Below are 20,480 nucleotides of genomic sequence, written 5' to 3'. Positions count from 1 at the left end.
CTCAGGCAGATGAACCATTACAATTGTCACTAATTTGCATAGGTCTTTCAGGGTTCTTGCAATGTGTTGGGAAAGCAAAACACTAAAGCGATCAGGAACCATCCCTGCTCTGGATAGCTCTGTAACTCTTTAGTTCCTCAAAAAGTTCAGGAACTTTGGTGGAAAGGTGCCAAGTACTTTCAACAAATTCCAGCAGAGTTTGGAAGAGGCTGGTCTGGAGCAAGAAGACAAGAGTTCCATCTCATTTTATTTACAGTTCATCCTCTACAACTGAAAAAGTGTTTTGGTCTAACTGCTCTCTGTTCTCAGGGAGAACCATTAGTAACGAATGCCTTCAATAAAGCATATACATGCACGGACTCATTAATGTACATGTTTCTATACAGTAAGTCATGTCTGACTCATAAAATCATTCCCACAGTATGAGTAATATCTCTGCTAAAGGGTCAAACATGTATCTGTGTATAACAGCATGATTCTTGTAAGGAGACCTCCTGTGGAAAGGTAAGGTTATTAATAGGTATGTAACAGACCATAGTGACAATGTGCCGGAGAAACTCTATTAGCTGCCATGTTTTGGATCAGAACGTGACATTCACGGTAATGTTTGTTTTATTATTGAAGATTGTAACAAAATAGGTCAGTTGACATACATTCAAATGATCTTCTTCGCATATGTCGCATATATAATTTCAGATTAACCTTCCTTTAATTTTAGAGTAATTCGCTCTTTCTTTAATTTCATATTACTGCCAGCAACTGATGTAACTTTACATTTTAGCGACCTAAGCATTGTACACATACCCTTTAGGGCTAGGGTTGGGGTTAGGGTTGGGTTAGGTTGGTTAGGTTGACCCTAACCCTAACCCTGTGTTTTAGAGAGCTATACACTGGGCAGGTACCCTTGTACACACTGTGCACATACCCCTTCTCACCCTGTCTGTCTCACATACTCCTCAGGTCTGTATAGATAGCAGTTGGTGGGGAAATCTTGTTTGCTTTGGTTCAGGTGATCAGCCAAGTCTATTTCTCCCTGCAGGTATCATCTGACTCCAGCTCAATGAGTTCCAGTACACCACTGGTCCGTATCACCACAAGGCGTAGCTCCACCCAAGATGACCCGATCCCCGAGTACGATCTTCCTGAAGACCCGCGTTGGGAGTTCTGCCGAGACAAGTGAGTGTTGTCCTCTCTCTCTGAAAGCTGCCCCTGCAGCATGCTGAAGGATCACAGAAAACAGCACAAGTGCATGATACCGTAGAAAACCACACACGCACGTGATGAACTGGTGCTTCATCACAGTTAACTTTTATGTAGAACCAGAAATGCATTTCCACCAGAAAATGCGAGTGTGATTGCGCTGCAGCATCAGTGTTTGATTTGTGACTCATGTACTAGCCATCTTCCAAAAAAACCCCATTGGATCCAGCTATCGTCTGCCACTGTGTGCAAATCCTCGTCGTACCACTAGAGACCTAAAACCTTTCCCATTCATTTTCAATGGGAAACGAGCGATAAATCATGGCAATTAAAAAAAAAAAAAAGACGAGCGGGCCGCTCAGTTAGCCGCTAACAAGCACACTACACTACACTACTCTACACTACACTACACTACACTACTCTACACTACACTACACTACTCTACACTACTCTACACTACACTACACTACTCTACACTACTCTACACTACACTACTCTACACTACACTACACTACTCTACACTACACTACTCTACTCTACACTACTCTACACTACACTACACTACTCTACACTACTCTACACTACACTACACTACTCTACACTACTCTACACTACACTACTCTACACTACACTACACTACACTACTCTACACTACACTACTCTACACTACACTACACTACTCTACTCTACACTACTCTACACTACACTACACTACTCTACACTACACTACACTACTCTACACTACTCTACACTACTCTACACTACACTACTCTACTCTACACTACACTACTCTACACTACACTACTCTACACTACTCTACACTACACTACTCTACCCTACACTACTCTACTCTACACTACACTACTCTACACTACTCTACACTACACTACTCTACACTACTCTACACTACACTACTCTACACTACTCTACACTATTCTACACTACACTACACTACTCTACACTACACTACTCTACACTACACTACACTACTCTACACTACAGTACACTACACTACACTACACTACTCTACACTACACTACTCTACCCTACACTACTCTACTCTACACTACACTCCTCTACACTACACTACTCTACACTACACTACTCTACTCTACACTACTCTACACTACACTACACTACTCTACACTACACTACACTACTCTACACTACTCTACACTACTCTACACTACACTACTCTACACTACACTACACTACTCTACACTACACTACACTACTCTACACTACTCTACACTACACTACTCTACACTACTCTACACTACACTACTCTACACTACACTACTCTACACTACTCTACACTATTCTACACTACACTACACTACACTACTCTACACTACACTACTCTACACTACACTACTCTACACTACACTACACTACTCTACACTACACTGCTCTACACTACTCTACTCTACACTACTCTACACTACACTACACTACTCTACTCTACACTACACTACACTACTCTACACTACACTACTCTACACTACACTACACTACTCTACACTACACTACACTACACTACACTATTCTACACTGCACTACTCTACACTACTCTACACTACTCTACACTACTCTACACTACAGTACACTACACTACACTACACTACTCTACACTACTCTACACTACACTACACTACTCTACACTACACTACACTACTCTACACTACTCTGCACTACACTACTCTACTCTACACTACACTACACTACTCTACACTACACTACACTACTCTACACTACTCTACACTACACTACTCTACTCTACACTACACTACACTACTCTACACTACACTACACTACTCTACACTACACTGCACTACTCTACACTACTCTACACTACTCTACACTACACTACTCTACACTACACTACTCTACACTACACTACACTACTCTACACTACTCTACACTACTCTACACTACACTACTCTACACTACTCTGCACTACACTACTCTGCTCTACACTACACTACACTACACTACTCTACCCTACACTACTCTACACTACACTACAGTACACTACTCTACACTACACTACTCTACACTACTCTACACTACACTACACTACACTACTCTACCCTACACTACTCTACCCTACACTACTCTACACTACACTACAGTACACTACACTACACTACACTGCACTACTCTACACTACTCTACACTACACTACTCTACACTACACTACTCTACACTACACTACACTACTCTACACTACTCTGCACTACACTACTCTACTCTACACTACACTACACTACACTACTCTACACTACACTACTCTACACTACACTACACTACACTACTCTACACTACTCTACACTACTCTACACTACACTACTCTACACTACACTACACTACTCTACACTACACTACACTACTCTACACTACTCTACACTACACTACTCTACACTACTCTACACTACACTACTCTACACTACACTACTCTACACTACTCTACACTACACTACACTACACTACTCTACACTACACTACTCTACACTACACTACTCTACACTACACTACACTACTCTACACTACACTGCTCTACACTACTCTACTCTACACTACTCTACACTACACTACACTACTCTACTCTACACTACACTACACTACTCTACACTACACTACTCTACACTACACTACACTACTCTACACTACACTACACTACACTACACTATTCTACACTGCACTACTCTACACTACTCTACACTACTCTACACTACAGTACACTACACTACACTACACTACTCTACACTACTCTACACTACTCTACACTACACTACACTACTCTACACTACTCTGCACTACACTACTCTACTCTACACTACACTACACTACTCTACACTACACTACACTACTCTACACTACTCTACACTACACTACTCTACTCTACACTACACTACACTACTCTACACTACACTACACTACTCTACACTACTCTACACTACACTACTCTACTCTACACTACACTACACTACTCTACACTACACTACACTACTCTACACTGCACTGCACTACTCTACACTACTCTACACTACTCTACACTACACTACTCTACACTACACTACTCTACACTACACTACACTACTCTACACTACTCTACACTACTCTACACTACACTACTCTACACTACACTACACTACACTACTCTACTCTACACTACTCTACACTACACTACTCTACACTACACTACACTACTCTACACTACACTACACTACACTACTCTACACTACACTACTCTACACTACACTACACTACTCTACACTACACTACACTACACTACTCTACACTACTCTACACTACACTACACTACACTACTCTACACTACACTACACTACTCTACACTGCAGTACACTACACTACACTACACTACACTACTCTACACTACACTACACTACTCTACACTACACTACACTACTCTACACTGCAGTACACTACACTACACTACACTACTCTACACTACACTACTCTACACTACTCTACACTACTCTTCTACACTACACTACTCTACTCTACACTACACTACACTACTCTACACTACACTACACTACTCTACACTACTCTACACTACACTACACTACTCTACACTACACTACACTACTCTACACTACTCTACACTACACTACTCTACACTACTCTACACTACACTACTCTACACTACACTACTCTACACTACTCTACACTATTCTACACTACACTACACTACACTACTCTACACTACACTACTCTACACTACACTACTCTACACTACACTACACTACTCTACACTACACTGCTCTACACTACTCTACTCTACACTACTCTACACTACACTACACTACTCTACTCTACACTACACTACACTACTCTACACTACACTACTCTACACTACACTACACTACTCTACACTACACTACACTACACTACACTATTCTACACTGCACTACTCTACACTACTCTACACTACTCTACACTACAGTACACTACACTACACTACACTACTCTACACTACTCTACACTACACTACACTACTCTACACTACACTACACTACTCTACACTACTCTGCACTACACTACTCTACTCTACACTACACTACACTACTCTACACTACACTACACTACTCTACACTACTCTACACTACACTACTCTACTCTACACTACACTACACTACTCTACACTACACTACACTACTCTACACTACTCTACACTACACTACTCTACTCTACACTACACTACACTACTCTACACTACACTACACTACACTACACTATTCTACACTGCACTACTCTACACTACTCTACACTACTCTACACTACAGTACACTACACTACACTACACTACTCTACACTACTCTACACTACACTACACTACTCTACACTACACTACACTACTCTACACTACTCTGCACTACACTACTCTACTCTACACTACACTACACTACTCTACACTACACTACACTACTCTACACTACTCTACACTACACTACTCTACTCTACACTACACTACACTACTCTACACTACACTACACTACTCTACACTACTCTACACTACACTACTCTACTCTACACTACACTACACTACTCTACACTACACTACACTACTCTACACTACACTGCACTACTCTACACTACTCTACACTACTCTACACTACACTACTCTACACTACACTACTCTACACTACACTACACTACTCTACACTACTCTACACTACTCTACACTACACTACTCTACACTACACTACACTACACTACTCTACTCTACACTACTCTACACTACACTACTCTACACTACACTACACTACTCTACACTACACTACACTACACTACTCTACACTACACTACTCTACACTACACTACACTACTCTACACTACACTACACTACACTACTCTACACTACTCTACACTACACTACACTACACTACTCTACACTACACTACACTACTCTACACTGCAGTACACTACACTACACTACACTACACTACTCTACACTACACTACACTACTCTACACTACACTACACTACTCTACACTGCAGTACACTACACTACACTACACTACTCTACACTACACTACTCTACACTACTCTACACTACTCTTCTACACTACACTACTCTACTCTACACTACACTACTCTACTCTACACTACTCTACACTACTCTTCTACACTACACTACTCTACTCTACACTACACTACTCTACACTACACTACACTACTCTACACTACTCTACACTACACTACACTACACTACACTACTCTACACTACACTACTCTACACTACACTACACTACACTACACTACACTACACTACACTATTCTACACTGCACTACTCTACACTACTCTACACTACACTACTCTACTCTACACTACACTACACTACTCTACACTACACTACTCTACTCTACACTACACTACACTACTCTACACTACACTACTCTACTCTACACTACACTGCACTACACTACTCTACACTAAGAAGCATTAGGACGGACCCGTTACCACCGCAATGGAATCAATATTGTGAAAACTGCGGGAATTGAAACAGTGCCAAAAATAACTGATATAAAGAAGAACATTATGTGATTGCTCGCACAATCACACAGTTATGATGAGGGACAGCACCCCACTAAAGCTAGTACTGAACATGTAGCATAGTCTAAGTATGTGTTTTCATTAGGGTTATACACATACATAGATGCATAGATTTTAAAGTAACACACACAAACACACACACACACACACATATATATATATATATATATATACACACACACACACACACATACACACATACATACATACATCATACATACATAGATAAAGCTGAAATGCTTTGAGGAAAATAAAGTTGAACTGATCTTTCCATTAGCTTTAATCATTAACTTACGACCAGTTCACAAGCTGATAACACATGATTAATCATTTCTGATACAATACCAGACTTTGTAGTAGAGTTTATCCATTCTCTATTGTTCTTAGAGTTATCAAATCCTTGAAGATTAAAAAACCAGGTTGTTATTGTAATATGTGAAAATCAGTAGAACTTAATTAGTTGAAGGCGTGTACTGTATGCTAAGGGCTTGTTTGGTTTCAGTAGAGTAATACCTCTCTCATGGATCTGTCAGAGGCTGTTCCTGAATGGATGCATTCCACAGTACCAACCTGAAAACTCAGGCTCCCCAGTAACACCCCAGTGACCAGATAGACAGTCTGAAGGTTTTACTGTCCTGTAATGTACAGAACACAGCATGTTTTCTGAAGGTTCAGGAGACTGATTTCATAAGTGCCAGTCTGAGTCATGCTGTTGTTTTTTCAGGTAGAATTTATGTCTTGAAAACAGAAAGAGTGTCAATGTGATGTTATTGCTGTAACCCAGTCCCTTTCTCAGTGAAATGCTGTGGACAACTTATCTGTTAAAGGATTCACTGTGTTTCTGACCTGACTTCAATGTGTGCGCGCGCGCGTGTGTGTGTGTGTGTGTGTGTGTGTGTTTTGTTGTTTTTTAAATTCATGAATTGGAGGTTAAACTTCATTGATTGTAAATGTAATTTTAGGGTTTTTTGAACAGTTGGTGTTGGATATTTTGTGTTAATTATATTTCGTACTGTGGAGCTGTCTGATAGAACTCTGTGCTACGTGCCTCATACCTGTTGTCTCTGACTCAGGCTGGATAACATGGCAGTTCCAGAGAGTGATGCTTTCATAGACGGAAGGTTACTGAATGTTAACATTCATGATTTGGTGTGAAGGAATAAACATAACAATGATTCTCTGTGGTGGAGTCTGTGACTGACAGCCTGTGACAGTCATTAGGGTTGCAGGCCCCTCGTTGGCACAGAAGCCAGTTGGTTGTGTTAACACTTCAGTTTACCGGCCCCAGGCCTTGAGCGTGTTGATACAGTCAGTGCAGCCAGGACTCAAGGGAAGCCAGCTCTACGGGCTACCCACAGGGCAAAGGTCAGAGGGTCATAGTGAATGGGAAAAGGTGAACTCCATTCAGACTTTGACCAAATAACACAGTAAGATATGAGGACAGAGTAAGTGTTTTAAACACTGATCATTACCTTTTTTCTACCTGTGCTGAGGTTTTCTTTTGGACTCCTTTAATAGTGAATTTAGCTGTCTTTTTAACATCAGATATACAGATATACATCAGAGATCTGTACAACAGATGAGAAGGTGAGAGCGTAATACTTTAAAAAGGGGTAAATAGTCCAGGGTTCAGTGAAACTGTTCTGCAATATGAGGGTCAAGAGGTCATTAAAGAGCTGTCACACAGGGCACATCACCCCTCACTCTGAACTCTGAGAGAGACGGATGGAGATGGGGACAGAGAGACACTGGAAGGCTGTAGCTTTTCGGTGGCTCTCTTCACAAAGTTAAACATTGTTTAAAATGAAGGCTGACTGCAGGTTTAACATGAAGGCTGACTGCAGGTTTAACATGAAGGCTGACTGCAGGTTTAACATGAAGGCTGACTGCAGGTTTAACATGAGGGCTGACTGCAGGTTTAACATGAAGGCTGACTGCAGGTTTAACATGAAGGCTGACTGCAGGTTTAACATGAAGGCTGACTGCAGGTTTAACATGAAGGCTGACTGCAGGTTTAACATGAAGGCTGACTGCAGGTTTAACATGAAGGCTGACTGCAGGTTTAACATGAAGGCTGACTGCAGGTTTAACATGAAGCGGACTGCAGGTTTAACATGAAGGCTGACTGCAGGTTTAACATGAAGCGGACTGCAGGTTTAACATGAAGGCTGACTGCAGGTTTAACATGAGGGCTGACTGCAGGTTTAACATGAAGGCTGACTGCAGGTTTAACATGAAGGCTGACTGCAGGTTTAACATGAAGGCTGACTGCAGGTTTAACATGAAGGCTGACTGCAGGTTTAACATGAAGGCTGACTGCAGGTTTAACATGAAGGCTGACTGCAGGTTTAACATGAAGGCTGACTGCAGGTTTAACATGAGGGCTGACTGCAGGTTTAACATGAAGGCTGACTGCAGGTTTAACATGAAGGCTGACTGCAGGTTTAACATGAAGGCTGACTGCAGGTTTAACATGAAGGCTGACTGCAGGTTTAACATGAAGGCTGACTGCAGGTTTAACATGAAGGCTGACTGCAGGTTTAACATGAAGGCTGACTGCAGGTTTAACATGAAGGCTGACTGCAGGTTTAACATGAAGGCTGACTGCAGGTTTAACATGAAGGCTGACTGCAGGTTTAACATGAAGCGGACTGCAGGTTTAACATGAAGGCTGACTGCAGGTTTAACATGAAGCGGACTGCAGGTTTAACATGAAGGCTGACTGCAGGTTTAACATGAGGGCTGACTGCAGGTTTAACATGAAGGCTGACTGCAGGTTTAACATGAAGGCTGACTGCAGGTTTAACATGAAGGCTGACTGCAGGTTTAACATGAAGGCTGACTGCAGGTTTAACATGAAGGCTGACTGCAGGTTTAACATGAAGGCTGACTGCAGGTTTAACATGAAGGCTGACTGCAGGTTTAACATGAGGGCTGACTGCAGGTTTAACATGAAGGCTGACTGCAGGTTTAACATGAAGGCTGACTGCAGGTTTAACATGAGGGCTGACTGCAGGTTTAACATGAGGGCTGACTGCAGGTTTAACATGAAGGCTGACTGCAGGTTTAACATGAAGGCTGACTGCAGGTTTAACATGAAGGCTGACTGCAGGTTTAACATGAAGGCTGACTGCAGGTTTAACATGAGGGCTGACTGCAGGTTTAACATGAAGGCTGACTGCAGGTTTAACATGAAGGCTGACTGCAGGTTTAACATGAGGGCTGACTGCAGGTTTAAAATGAAGCTGACTGCAGGTTTAACATGAGGGCTGACTGCAGTGAGTGTGGTTTTACTCGTTGCGGGGATATTTTCTGGCAGAGACAGTTGCTAACAAGGAATAGAAATCCAATCTCCCCCAAAGCTTTCCTTAAGGATTCAACATTGGTGTCTGTCTGTCTGTGTCATGTGGTCATGTCATGTAGTTATCAGTTCTCTTATATAGTTGAGATTACAGGACTAACAAGAATAATGCCAAATCCTTGTGTGATGAAGAAACCATTTTTTCCTTTCTGTATCACCATGTATTTCACACCCTCTACCTCACTCAGATACAGCAGTTAACTCAGAAGAAAGGGATAGTTCTGTCAGGGTTAAATACAGTGAAGAAGTGGATGTTTGTGTCATCCCCTCAGGTTGACGCTGGGGAAGCCGCTGGGTGAGGGCTGTTTTGGACAGGTGGTGATGGCCGAAGCTGTGGGGATTGATAAAGACAGACCTAAGGAGGCCATGACCGTGGCAGTGAAGATGCTGAAAGGTAAGTCAACAGTGGCTTTAGTCAGCAGTGTGGCTACGAGTCCCCAGTCCCCACTGTCCAGTCACCATCACATTACTTGTGACTATGGTAATATAATACATTGCTACAGTTACCGTCATACGACTTGTTACTCCAGTAATATGATACATCGCTGTAGCTACTGTCATATGACTTGTTACTGTAGTGTCTATAGTACTTGTTACTATAATTTCTTTAATGACCATTATGTGTCTTGTTACAATAGTAATATAATACTTTGCTGTAGTTACCCTCATGTGACTTGCTACTACAGTAATATACTGTATATTATGCTAAGCTATGGTTTCTGCCTTGTAACTTGTTCATATATTTATCCTCATATCACTTGTTACTAGAGTCATTATGCAGATATGTAATTGCTTGTAACTTGTTCATATATTTATCCTCATATCACTTGTTACTAGAGTCATTATGCAGATATGTAATTGCTTCGGAAGTACTGGGGCTTCTCACATTTCCCTTGCATATTTTTTTAAAAATTAGGTCTAATCAGAAAATTTTTGCTCCAAAATCTTTAATCTAAGACTTGTCACTAGACTGCTGAATATCTGCAGCTATATCCCTCCAAAAACAGAAACAGAAACTTTTTGACTGTTACTGCAATCAGCATATGCCCGTTAAACCCTCTGGATTTGGCTCTGTTAGGACTAATACAGGAGTATTGTGTTTCCCATGTGACTAACCTGTGTGTGTGTGTGTGTGTGTGTGTGTGTGTGCGTGCGTGTGTGTGTGTGTGTGCATGTGTATATTTCAAACAAAAAATACATTTTTTTGACTCCGAATGTTAATTGGTTAAGAATATGTATGAGTGTAACTATTGAGTGTTGGCTTTTCTAATTGTTGCAGGTGATGCGACAGAGAAGGATCTGTCTGACCTGGTGTCGGAGATGGAGATGATGAAGATGATTGGCAGACACAAGAACATAATTAACCTACTGGGCGCGTGCACTCAGGACGGTGGGTAAAGACCAGGGCATGTCTGAAATACTCTGACCTTCTCCTTCTTCTCCTTCTCCTTCTCCTTCTTCTTCTCCTTCTTGCTGTTGTTTGACCGTTCTTCCAACATTGCTGTCAATGACATGGTGTCAGGTCGGTCCAGTCAAATCTCTCTGTCTCTCTCTCTCCACCTCTCTGTTCTTCTGTCCAGGTCCTCTGTATGTGATAGTGGAGTATGCATCTAAGGGGAATCTGAGGGAATATTTACGTGCCCGACGCCCTCCTGGGATGGAATACTCTTATGACATCGCCCGTGTCTCTGACGAACCCCTGACCTTTAAAGACCTGGTCTCATGTGCTTATCAGGTGGCTCGAGGCATGGAATACCTCGCTTCACAAAAGGTAATCACACGCACACACACCACACAAACAAACAATACACACACACACACACATACACACACCACACAAACAAACAATGCACACACACACACACACACACACCACACAAACAAACAACACACACACACACACACACACACACACACAAACACCACCACACAAACAAACAATACACACACACACACGCACACACACAAACACACCACACAAACAAACAATACAGACACACACACACACACACACCACACAAACAAACAATACACACACACACACACACACACACCACACAAACAAACAATACACACATACACACACACACACACACACACAAACACACCACACAAACAAACAATACACACACACACACACACACACACCACACAAACAAACAATACACACACACACACACACACACACACCACACAAACAAACAAAACACACACACACACACACACAGATACAAGTGGGTCTCTGGCCCCATCATCTCAAGCAGTTGAGGATCTAGGGCAAACATTTGGCTGTTTTACCAGCACAGAAATGCTCACAGAAATCCTGCCATGGCTTTCTCCATCAGCCCCCTAGTCCACAGGCTGGGATCAGAGTGACGATCCGTGAGAGAGAGTGCATCCCTCACGCTCTCTTTCTCTCCTGGAATGTGTGCCATGCCCAGACAGGCGTGCGGCGCACACACACACACACACACACACACACACTCACACACACACACACACACACACACACTCACACACACACACACACACACACACACACACACACACACACACACACACATGTAAACACAGATTCTGTAAACACAGTCTGTTCATGTGTACCTCATTCACGATAACTGCGGTTCAATGGCTGGTGTCATTTCTTTGTGCAGAAGACCAGTTTAACTTTACAGGGTTTTTATGTTGCATTGTGGGTTAATTCTAGTCTTTGTTCCCCGATCCTTTATTTTCACCTACCTCTTTATGGACTGCAGTGTATACACAGGGATCTAGCTGCCAGAAACGTGTTGGTAACAGAGAGCAATGTGATGAAGATTGCAGACTTTGGCCTGGCCAGAGATGTGCACAACATTGATTACTACAAAAAGACCACCAATGTAAGTTACCCACCTGTTCACTGATGACCCACCTGTTTATACCCCTCTTTGTGCGTCTGCTTCTCTCGGTCTGTCTGTCTCACGCTCTGTCTGTTGTTCTTTACAGTTTCTGCTTTTCCCATACGTATCAGGGCAAATAAATAAACACACACACACACACACACACACACACACCATCCTCTCGCTGTCACTCTTTGTAAACCACTTTTTTTTCTTCTACTCAAATCCACCTCCTCTCTTTCTCTCTCTCTCTCTCTCTCTCTCTCTCTCTCTCTCTCTCTCTCTCTCTCTCTCTCGCTCAGTCTTGGCAGATTCTGGAGATTCTCAGGCACCAATTGCACACACTGTTCAGGCACTTATTTGGGTCACATCTTCCTTTGTTTCTTTTATTTGGGTCACATCTTCCTTTGTTTCTTTTATTTGGGTCATGTCTTTGTTCTTTTATTCCTGAGCTCTGATGTTCTATAAGGAGAAGAGTAGACTTTTCCCTCCATTATACCTTTATAACACTCTCCTACCACTGAACATTTACACACATTATACCTTTATAACACTCTCCTACCACTGAACATTTACACACATTATACCTTTATAACACTCTCCTACCGCTGAACATTTACACACATTATACCTTTATAACAGTCTCCTGCCACTGAACATTTACACACATTATACCTTTATAACAGTCTCCTGCCACTGAACATTTACACACATTATACCTTTATGACAGTCTCCTGCCACTGAACATTTACACACATTATACCTTTATAACACTCTCCTACCACTGAACATTTACACACATATACCTTTATAACACTCTCCTGCCACTGAACATTTACACACATTATACCTTTATAACACTCTCCTACCACTGAACATTTACACACATTATACCTTTATAACAGTCTCCTGCCACTGAACATTTACACACATTATACCTTTATAACAGTCTCCTACCACTGAACATTTACACACATTATACCTTTATAACAGTCTCCTGCCACTGAACATTTACACACATTATACCTTTATAACACTCTCCTACCACTGAACATTTACACACATTATACCTTTATAACAGTCTCCTGCCACTGAACATTTACACACATTATACCTTTATAACAGTCTCCTACCACTGAACATTTACACACATTATACCTTTATAACAGTCTCCTGCCACTGAACATTTACACACATTATACCTTTATAACACTCTCCTACCACTGAACATTTACACACATATACCTTTATAACACTCTCCTACCACTGAACATTTACACACATTATACCTTTATAACACTCTCCTACCACTGAACATTTACACACATTATACCTTTATAACAGTCTCCTGCCACTGAACATTTACACACATTATACCTTTATAACACTCTCCTACCACTGAACATTTACACACATATACCTTTATAACACTCTCCTACCACTGAACATTTACACACATTATACCTTTATAACACTCTCCTGCCACTGAACATTTACACACATTATATACACACATTATATAACAGTCTCCTGCCACTGAACATTTACACACATTATACCTTTATAACACTCTCCTACCACTGAACATTTACACACATTATACCTTTATAACGGTCTCCTGCCACTGAACATTTACACACATTATATACACACATTATATAACAGTCTCCTGCCACTGAACTATTACACACATTATACCTTTATAACACTCTCCTACCACTGAACATTTACACACATATACCTTTATAACACTCTCCTGCCACTGAACATTTACACACATTATACCTTTATAACACTCTCCTACCACTGAACATTTACACACATTATACCTTTATAACGGTCTCCTGCCACTGAACATTTACACACATTATATACACACATTATATAACAGTCTCCTGCCACTGAACTATTACACACATTATACCTTTATAACACTCTCCTGCCACTGAAAATTGCAGTTTAGGATTGGGTGCACAGAGGAGCGTGTCTATGGAAACCATGAGCAGATACACAGGTGTTGGAAAAGTCATGGTTTAGTTTCAATTTCGTTTTAAGACTGACAGACAACACTGCTGGTCATCTCTCTCAGCATTCTCAGGTCAACTTTTAGTTAAGATTTCAAAGCATTTTTAAATCATTCTAAATGTCTAAAATTCACTAATTCTGTGTTATTATTAATAATAATATAATAAATTAATATATAAATATTTCTGAATGTGTAATTAAATAAATCTGTTTTTAAGTAATTTATTGCATGTGTGTAGGCGTGAGAGTATACATGTAAATATTTAGATGTGTAAGGTGGGTGTATAGTGTGTATGTTTATTGTATTACCCTACAGTGTATAGGTTTGTAAATGTATACTGTTTGGGTGTGAATGTATAAATGTAGAGTGTATAGGTGTGGGAATGTGTGAGGGTAAGGGTAGAAGTGCGTAAATTGTTATTATGGTTGTTAATTTGAGATGTGCATACAGCATACTGAAATGACCATTGAAGGAAGTGTGTTTAGGGCCTTCGTGTCTGTTTGTGTGTGCCTGTGTGTGTGTGTGTGTGTGTGTGCGTTTAGTGTTGTTTGTTTGTTAATGCCTGTGTGCATGTTTGATGCCTGTGGGTGTGTGTTTAATTCCTGTGTGTGTGTGTGTTAATGCTTGTGTGTGATTGATGCTTGTGTGTGTGTTTGATGCTTGTGTATGTGTGTTTGATGCCTGCGTGTGTTAATGCCTGTGTGTGCGTGTGTTTGATGCCTGTATATGTGTGTTTGATGGCTGTGTTTGTGTGTGTGTTTAATACCTGTATGTGTGTTTGATGTGTGTTTGCGTGTTAGTGCCCGTGTGTGTGTGTGTATTTGATGCCGTGTTCTGATCCGATGTTTGTTTCTGCAGGGTCGACTCCCTGTGAAGTGGATGGCTCCAGAGGCACTGTTTGACCGCGTGTACACACACCAGAGTGACGTGTGAGTGGAGCACATGCACAAGCACACGCTGAGGGGGATGTTTTTGTGAGGCAGCAGAAATCCAATCAGAGAGAACCTGATCAGTATTCCACACTGACTGTCACCGAAATGACTTTGGCTGAATTCAGTACTTTACTTATCTTCAGCACTTTACTTACTGGTCCCAATCCTTCTGTTCAGCTGTTTCTTCTGTGTGTGTGTGTGTGTGTGTGTGTGTGTGTGTGTGTGTGTGTGTGTGTGTGCGTGCGTGTGTATGCGTACATGCGTGCATGTGTGTGTGTGTATGCATGTGTGCATGGTTGTGTGTGTGTGTGTGTCGGTGGATTTGTATCTTTGTGTGTTGTAACTTTTATGATGCATTTTTGGATGATGCTGTAAACCTGCCCACTGATGTTCTTTAGCTGTTGAAGGGTGTGAGGGACTGATGGTTTTGTGAAGGGAATTGGGGGTTTATAGATGGCTGGGGCAGAGAAGATTTCATGGTTGACTTGCTGCTAGTACAGTTACTAATCGACTGGGCTTCAAAGCTCACAGGGGCTGCGCATCCTTACTTCCCCCGTCTCCTTCCCTGTCACCTCCCCTCTCTCCAGACAGGAGATCTCCTTCTTTTCTTTTCCTCCATTTATCCACACCTGTCTGAGTGCCTCACTGCTCCTTCACCTCAACATTATCACTGATCCCCCTATATTATCACTGCCCCCCCATATTATCACTGCCCCCCCATATTATTACTGCCCCCCCATATTATTACTGCCCCCCCATATTATCACTGCCCCCCCCATATTATCACTGCCCCCCCATATTATTACTGCCCCCCCCATATTATCACTGTCCCCCCACATTATCACTGCCCCCCCCCATATTATCACTGCCCCCCCATGTTATTACTGCCCCCCCACATTATCACTGATCCCCCCATATTATCACTGCCCCCCCATATTATCACTGATCCCCCCATATTATCACTGCCCCCCCATATTATCACTGCCCCTCCCCATATTATCACTGCCCCCCCATATTATTACTGCCCCCCCGTATTATCACTGCCCCCTCATATTATCACTGCCCCCCCATATTATTACTGCCCCCCCATATTATTACTGCCCCCCATATTATCACTGCCCCCCCATGTTATCACTGCCCCCCATATTATCACTGACCCCCCCATATTATCACTGCCCCCTCATATTATCACTGCCCCCTCATATTATCACTGCCCCCCCATATTATTACTGCCCCCCATATTATCACTGCCCCCCCCCCATATTATCACTGCCCCCTCATATTATCACTGCCCCCTCATATTATCACTGCCCCCTCATATTATCACTGCCCCCCCATATTATTACTGCCCCCCCGTATTATCACTGCCCCCCATATTATTACTGCCCCCCCCATATTATTACTGCCCCCCCCTATATTATCACTGCCCCCTCATATTATCACTGCCCCCCCCCATATTATCACTGTCCCCTCATATTATCACTGCCCCCCCCATGTTATCACTGCCCCCCATATTATCACTGCCCCCCCTCATCACCTCTGAATTACCCTCAACCCTCCTTCCTGGGCTGAACTCACAGGTCTGAGCTGCAGTGTGACTGTTCGTAGAGGGTGGACATTATAAATCTGCAGTGTGACTGTTCGTAGAGGGTGGACATTATAAATCTGCAGTGTGATTGTTTGTAGAGGGTGGACATTATAAATCTGCAGTGTGACTGTTCGTAGAGGGTGGACATTATAAATCTGCAGTGTGATTGTTTGTAGAGGGTGAACATTATAAATCTGCAGTGTGATTGTTCGTAGAGGGTGGACATTATAAATCTGCAGTGTGACTGTTTGTAGAGGGTGGACATTATAAATCTGCAGTGTGATTGTTCGTAGAGGGTGGACATTATAAATCTGCAGTGTGACTGTTTGTAGAGGGTGGACAGTACAAAGCTACATGGAATGGTGAGAATGATAGGAAACAACTAGAGAAATGAAGACTGAGTTGAAGGAGTTGACAAACTGCCTGGCTGGTCATGTCAGCAGATGTGTGGATGGATATCCACACATGTAAACAGACGTGGAGAGTCTGTGTGTTTATCAGAGCAGTGTGAATGTGTGCATGGGCTTTTCGAGTGCTGAGTGCTATTTGCTCAGCACACAGGTGTGTATTGGGATAGATTGGTCTTATCAGCATGACCTTGTTTCATATATAAAATGTAAGACTCACCAGAGACAGTCCTGAGCTGAGAATGTTTTGCTGGTTTGTGGTGGCAGTTTGGGTATTGTAAATAGTCAATAATAATAGTGCTTTTTATTTTATTTTAACCGTATCCATTAAGAATACTTGCTCTTCTGCAAGGGTTTGTTGGAAACAGAGATATACTCAAGAATACATAGCGTGAAGATCAGTCCTCAGATACCCCAGAACCAGAATCAGAACCAGAAACCGTGTGGGTCACAGTGTGGAACACAAACTCACTGAGACCCCACAGATGTCGAGTGGCTCTTCTCCCCCCACAGTGAAACTGTTCTTACGGTTGCTTTGTGCAGCCAGTGGTGTGTGGTTGGGTAGTAAAAAAGAAAACAGGTTGTTGATCCTGTCCTCATGCATTAGGAAGGTGTGATACTGCACTCAGATCAACAACGTTGCTCTAACATCACTTTACATCTGCTTAAAGTGTCCAGAGAAAGGCTGTACTGAGATCAGTACAGTTGCTTTAAAATCCCAGAGCAGATGCAGATGAGTAATGTTCTGTGAATGGTTCAGTCCTGTCACTGCACATCTGTGCTAAGGAGATGGTTGCATTTGGTCAGAGGACGATATGTATGTATGTGTGTTTCTATGTATGTGTATTCGTAAGTATATGTTTAGGGATGTGAGGGGCACAGTTGCTCTTAGATCTAAATCTGTCCAAATGTGGTGGTCACAGTGCCAATATTCAGTCTAATGACTAGGGAAACAAAACCCAGCCGGTATTGACACAGCAGTGCAAAATGTCTAGTAATCACTTAGAGAAACAATTCACACACGAGTCCACAGTTACGGACATTCAACAAGGCAGACGTGAATGGTATTTTTGTCTTTTCCCTGCAGCTGGTCGTTTGGTGTGCTTCTATGGGAGATTTTCACTCTGGGTGGCTCTCCATACCCTGGCATTCCCGTGGAGGAGCTCTTTAAACTGCTTAAGGAGGGACATCGGATGGACAAGCCTGGAAACTGCACCAACGAACTGTAAGTTTCAGGTCCCAAAACTACCACAGGACTTCAGCGCTGGGCACTTTGGGGTCTAACTAGCCTGTAGCAGTCACGTTATAGAGTCAGTGAGTGGATCTGGAGCTAAGCTGTGTCCAGGCCAGTTTGTCTCTCTGCAGCTGTGTATTCAGATCAATGTCTTAATTCACAGCATCCGTCTGTTCCTCATCTCAATCATAATGAGTTCCGTTCCACTGGTACCGCTGGTACAATGGCGCTTTAAGAGCTGACAGGGTGCTGCTACGAGAGAGAGGTCTAGAACTATCATAAAGTGGACAGCAGGGTCTCCTGTAGTGGAGTTAACAGTGGCTGCTGTCTGCAGCCAGTGCTAATCTCTCCATATATGTTGCATTTACACACTGTTTATATGGCTATGTTTTATTGGTTATTGAGTTATTTCCATTTTTATGTCCTTTCTGTGTTTTACAAACAAGTGGTCTATTACTGTAAATTGATGCTCACTCAAAAACACAGAAATAAGTGGATTTTTTTGTGTTGATATAAGTAAAACTTTTGTAGTCAAAAACACTGCACTGCTCATCAGGAAGCGCTGCTCGTTTTCAGCAGCTCCAGAAAATCTGATGAGACTGGACTGATTTCAGCCAATTAAATCTGTTGTGTGATGCTGATGTGTTGTATGTTGTCTGTGTATGTGTTAGGTAAATGTGTTGTGTGATGCTGATGTGTTGTATGTTGTCTGTGTATGTGTTAGGTAAATGTGTTGTGTGATGCTGATGTGTTGTATGTTGTCTGTGTATGTGTTAGGTAAATGTATTGTGTGATGCTGATATGTGGTGTGTTGTCTGTGTGTTGTCTGTGTGTGTTAGGTAAATGTGCTGTATGTTGTATGTTGTCTGTGTGTGTGTCAGGTGTATGTGTTGTATGATGTGTTGTATGTTGTCTGTGTGTGTGTCAGGTGTATGTGTTGTATGATGATATGTTGTATGATGTGTTGTATGTTGTCTGTGTGTGTGTCAGGTGTATGTGTTGTATGATGATATGTTGTATGATGTGTTGTATGTTGTCTGTGTGTGTGTCAGGTGTATGTGTTGTATGATGTGTTGTATGATGTGTTGTATGTTGTCTGTGTGTGTGTCAGGTGTATGTGTTGTATGATGATATGTTGTATGATGTGTTGTATGTTGTCTGTGTGTGTGTCAGGTATATGCTGATGAAAGACTGCTGGCATGCCGTCTCCTCACACAGACCCACCTTCTCACAGCTGGTCGAGGACTTGGACCGCATCCTCACCTTGGCAAC

The 20,480-nt window shown here is 42.1% G+C and overlaps 1 protein-coding gene across 5 annotated transcripts in view; it reads left to right on the top strand.

Moving 5' to 3' along the window:
- The window catches only part of fgfr2 (fibroblast growth factor receptor 2), a 56,084-nt gene that overhangs the window by 34,136 nt on the left and 1,468 nt on the right, over nt 1-20,480 (top strand). For all 5 annotated transcript variants that reach the window (XM_030772833.1, XM_030772832.1, XM_030772831.1 and 2 more), the window contains 8 exons: nt 1,040-1,176; nt 10,415-10,536; nt 11,422-11,532; nt 11,723-11,913; nt 12,899-13,021; nt 15,906-15,976; nt 19,062-19,199; nt 20,382-20,480. The exon at nt 20,382-20,480 is cut by the window's right edge and continues 7 nt beyond it. In XM_030772833.1, the coding sequence (XP_030628693.1) occupies nt 1,040-1,176; nt 10,415-10,536; nt 11,422-11,532; nt 11,723-11,913; nt 12,899-13,021; nt 15,906-15,976; nt 19,062-19,199; nt 20,382-20,480 (992 nt within the window). The remainder of the gene's footprint in view (nt 1-1,039; nt 1,177-10,414; nt 10,537-11,421; nt 11,533-11,722; nt 11,914-12,898; nt 13,022-15,905; nt 15,977-19,061; nt 19,200-20,381) is intronic.

The sequence above is a fragment of the Chanos chanos genome, chromosome 4 (genome assembly GCF_902362185.1).
Source record: "Chanos chanos chromosome 4, fChaCha1.1, whole genome shotgun sequence".
NCBI classification, from domain to species: domain Eukaryota; kingdom Metazoa; phylum Chordata; class Actinopteri; order Gonorynchiformes; family Chanidae; genus Chanos; species Chanos chanos.
The sequence above is the reverse complement of the archived record's forward strand: the minus strand, read 5'-3'. Positions and strand labels throughout refer to the sequence as shown.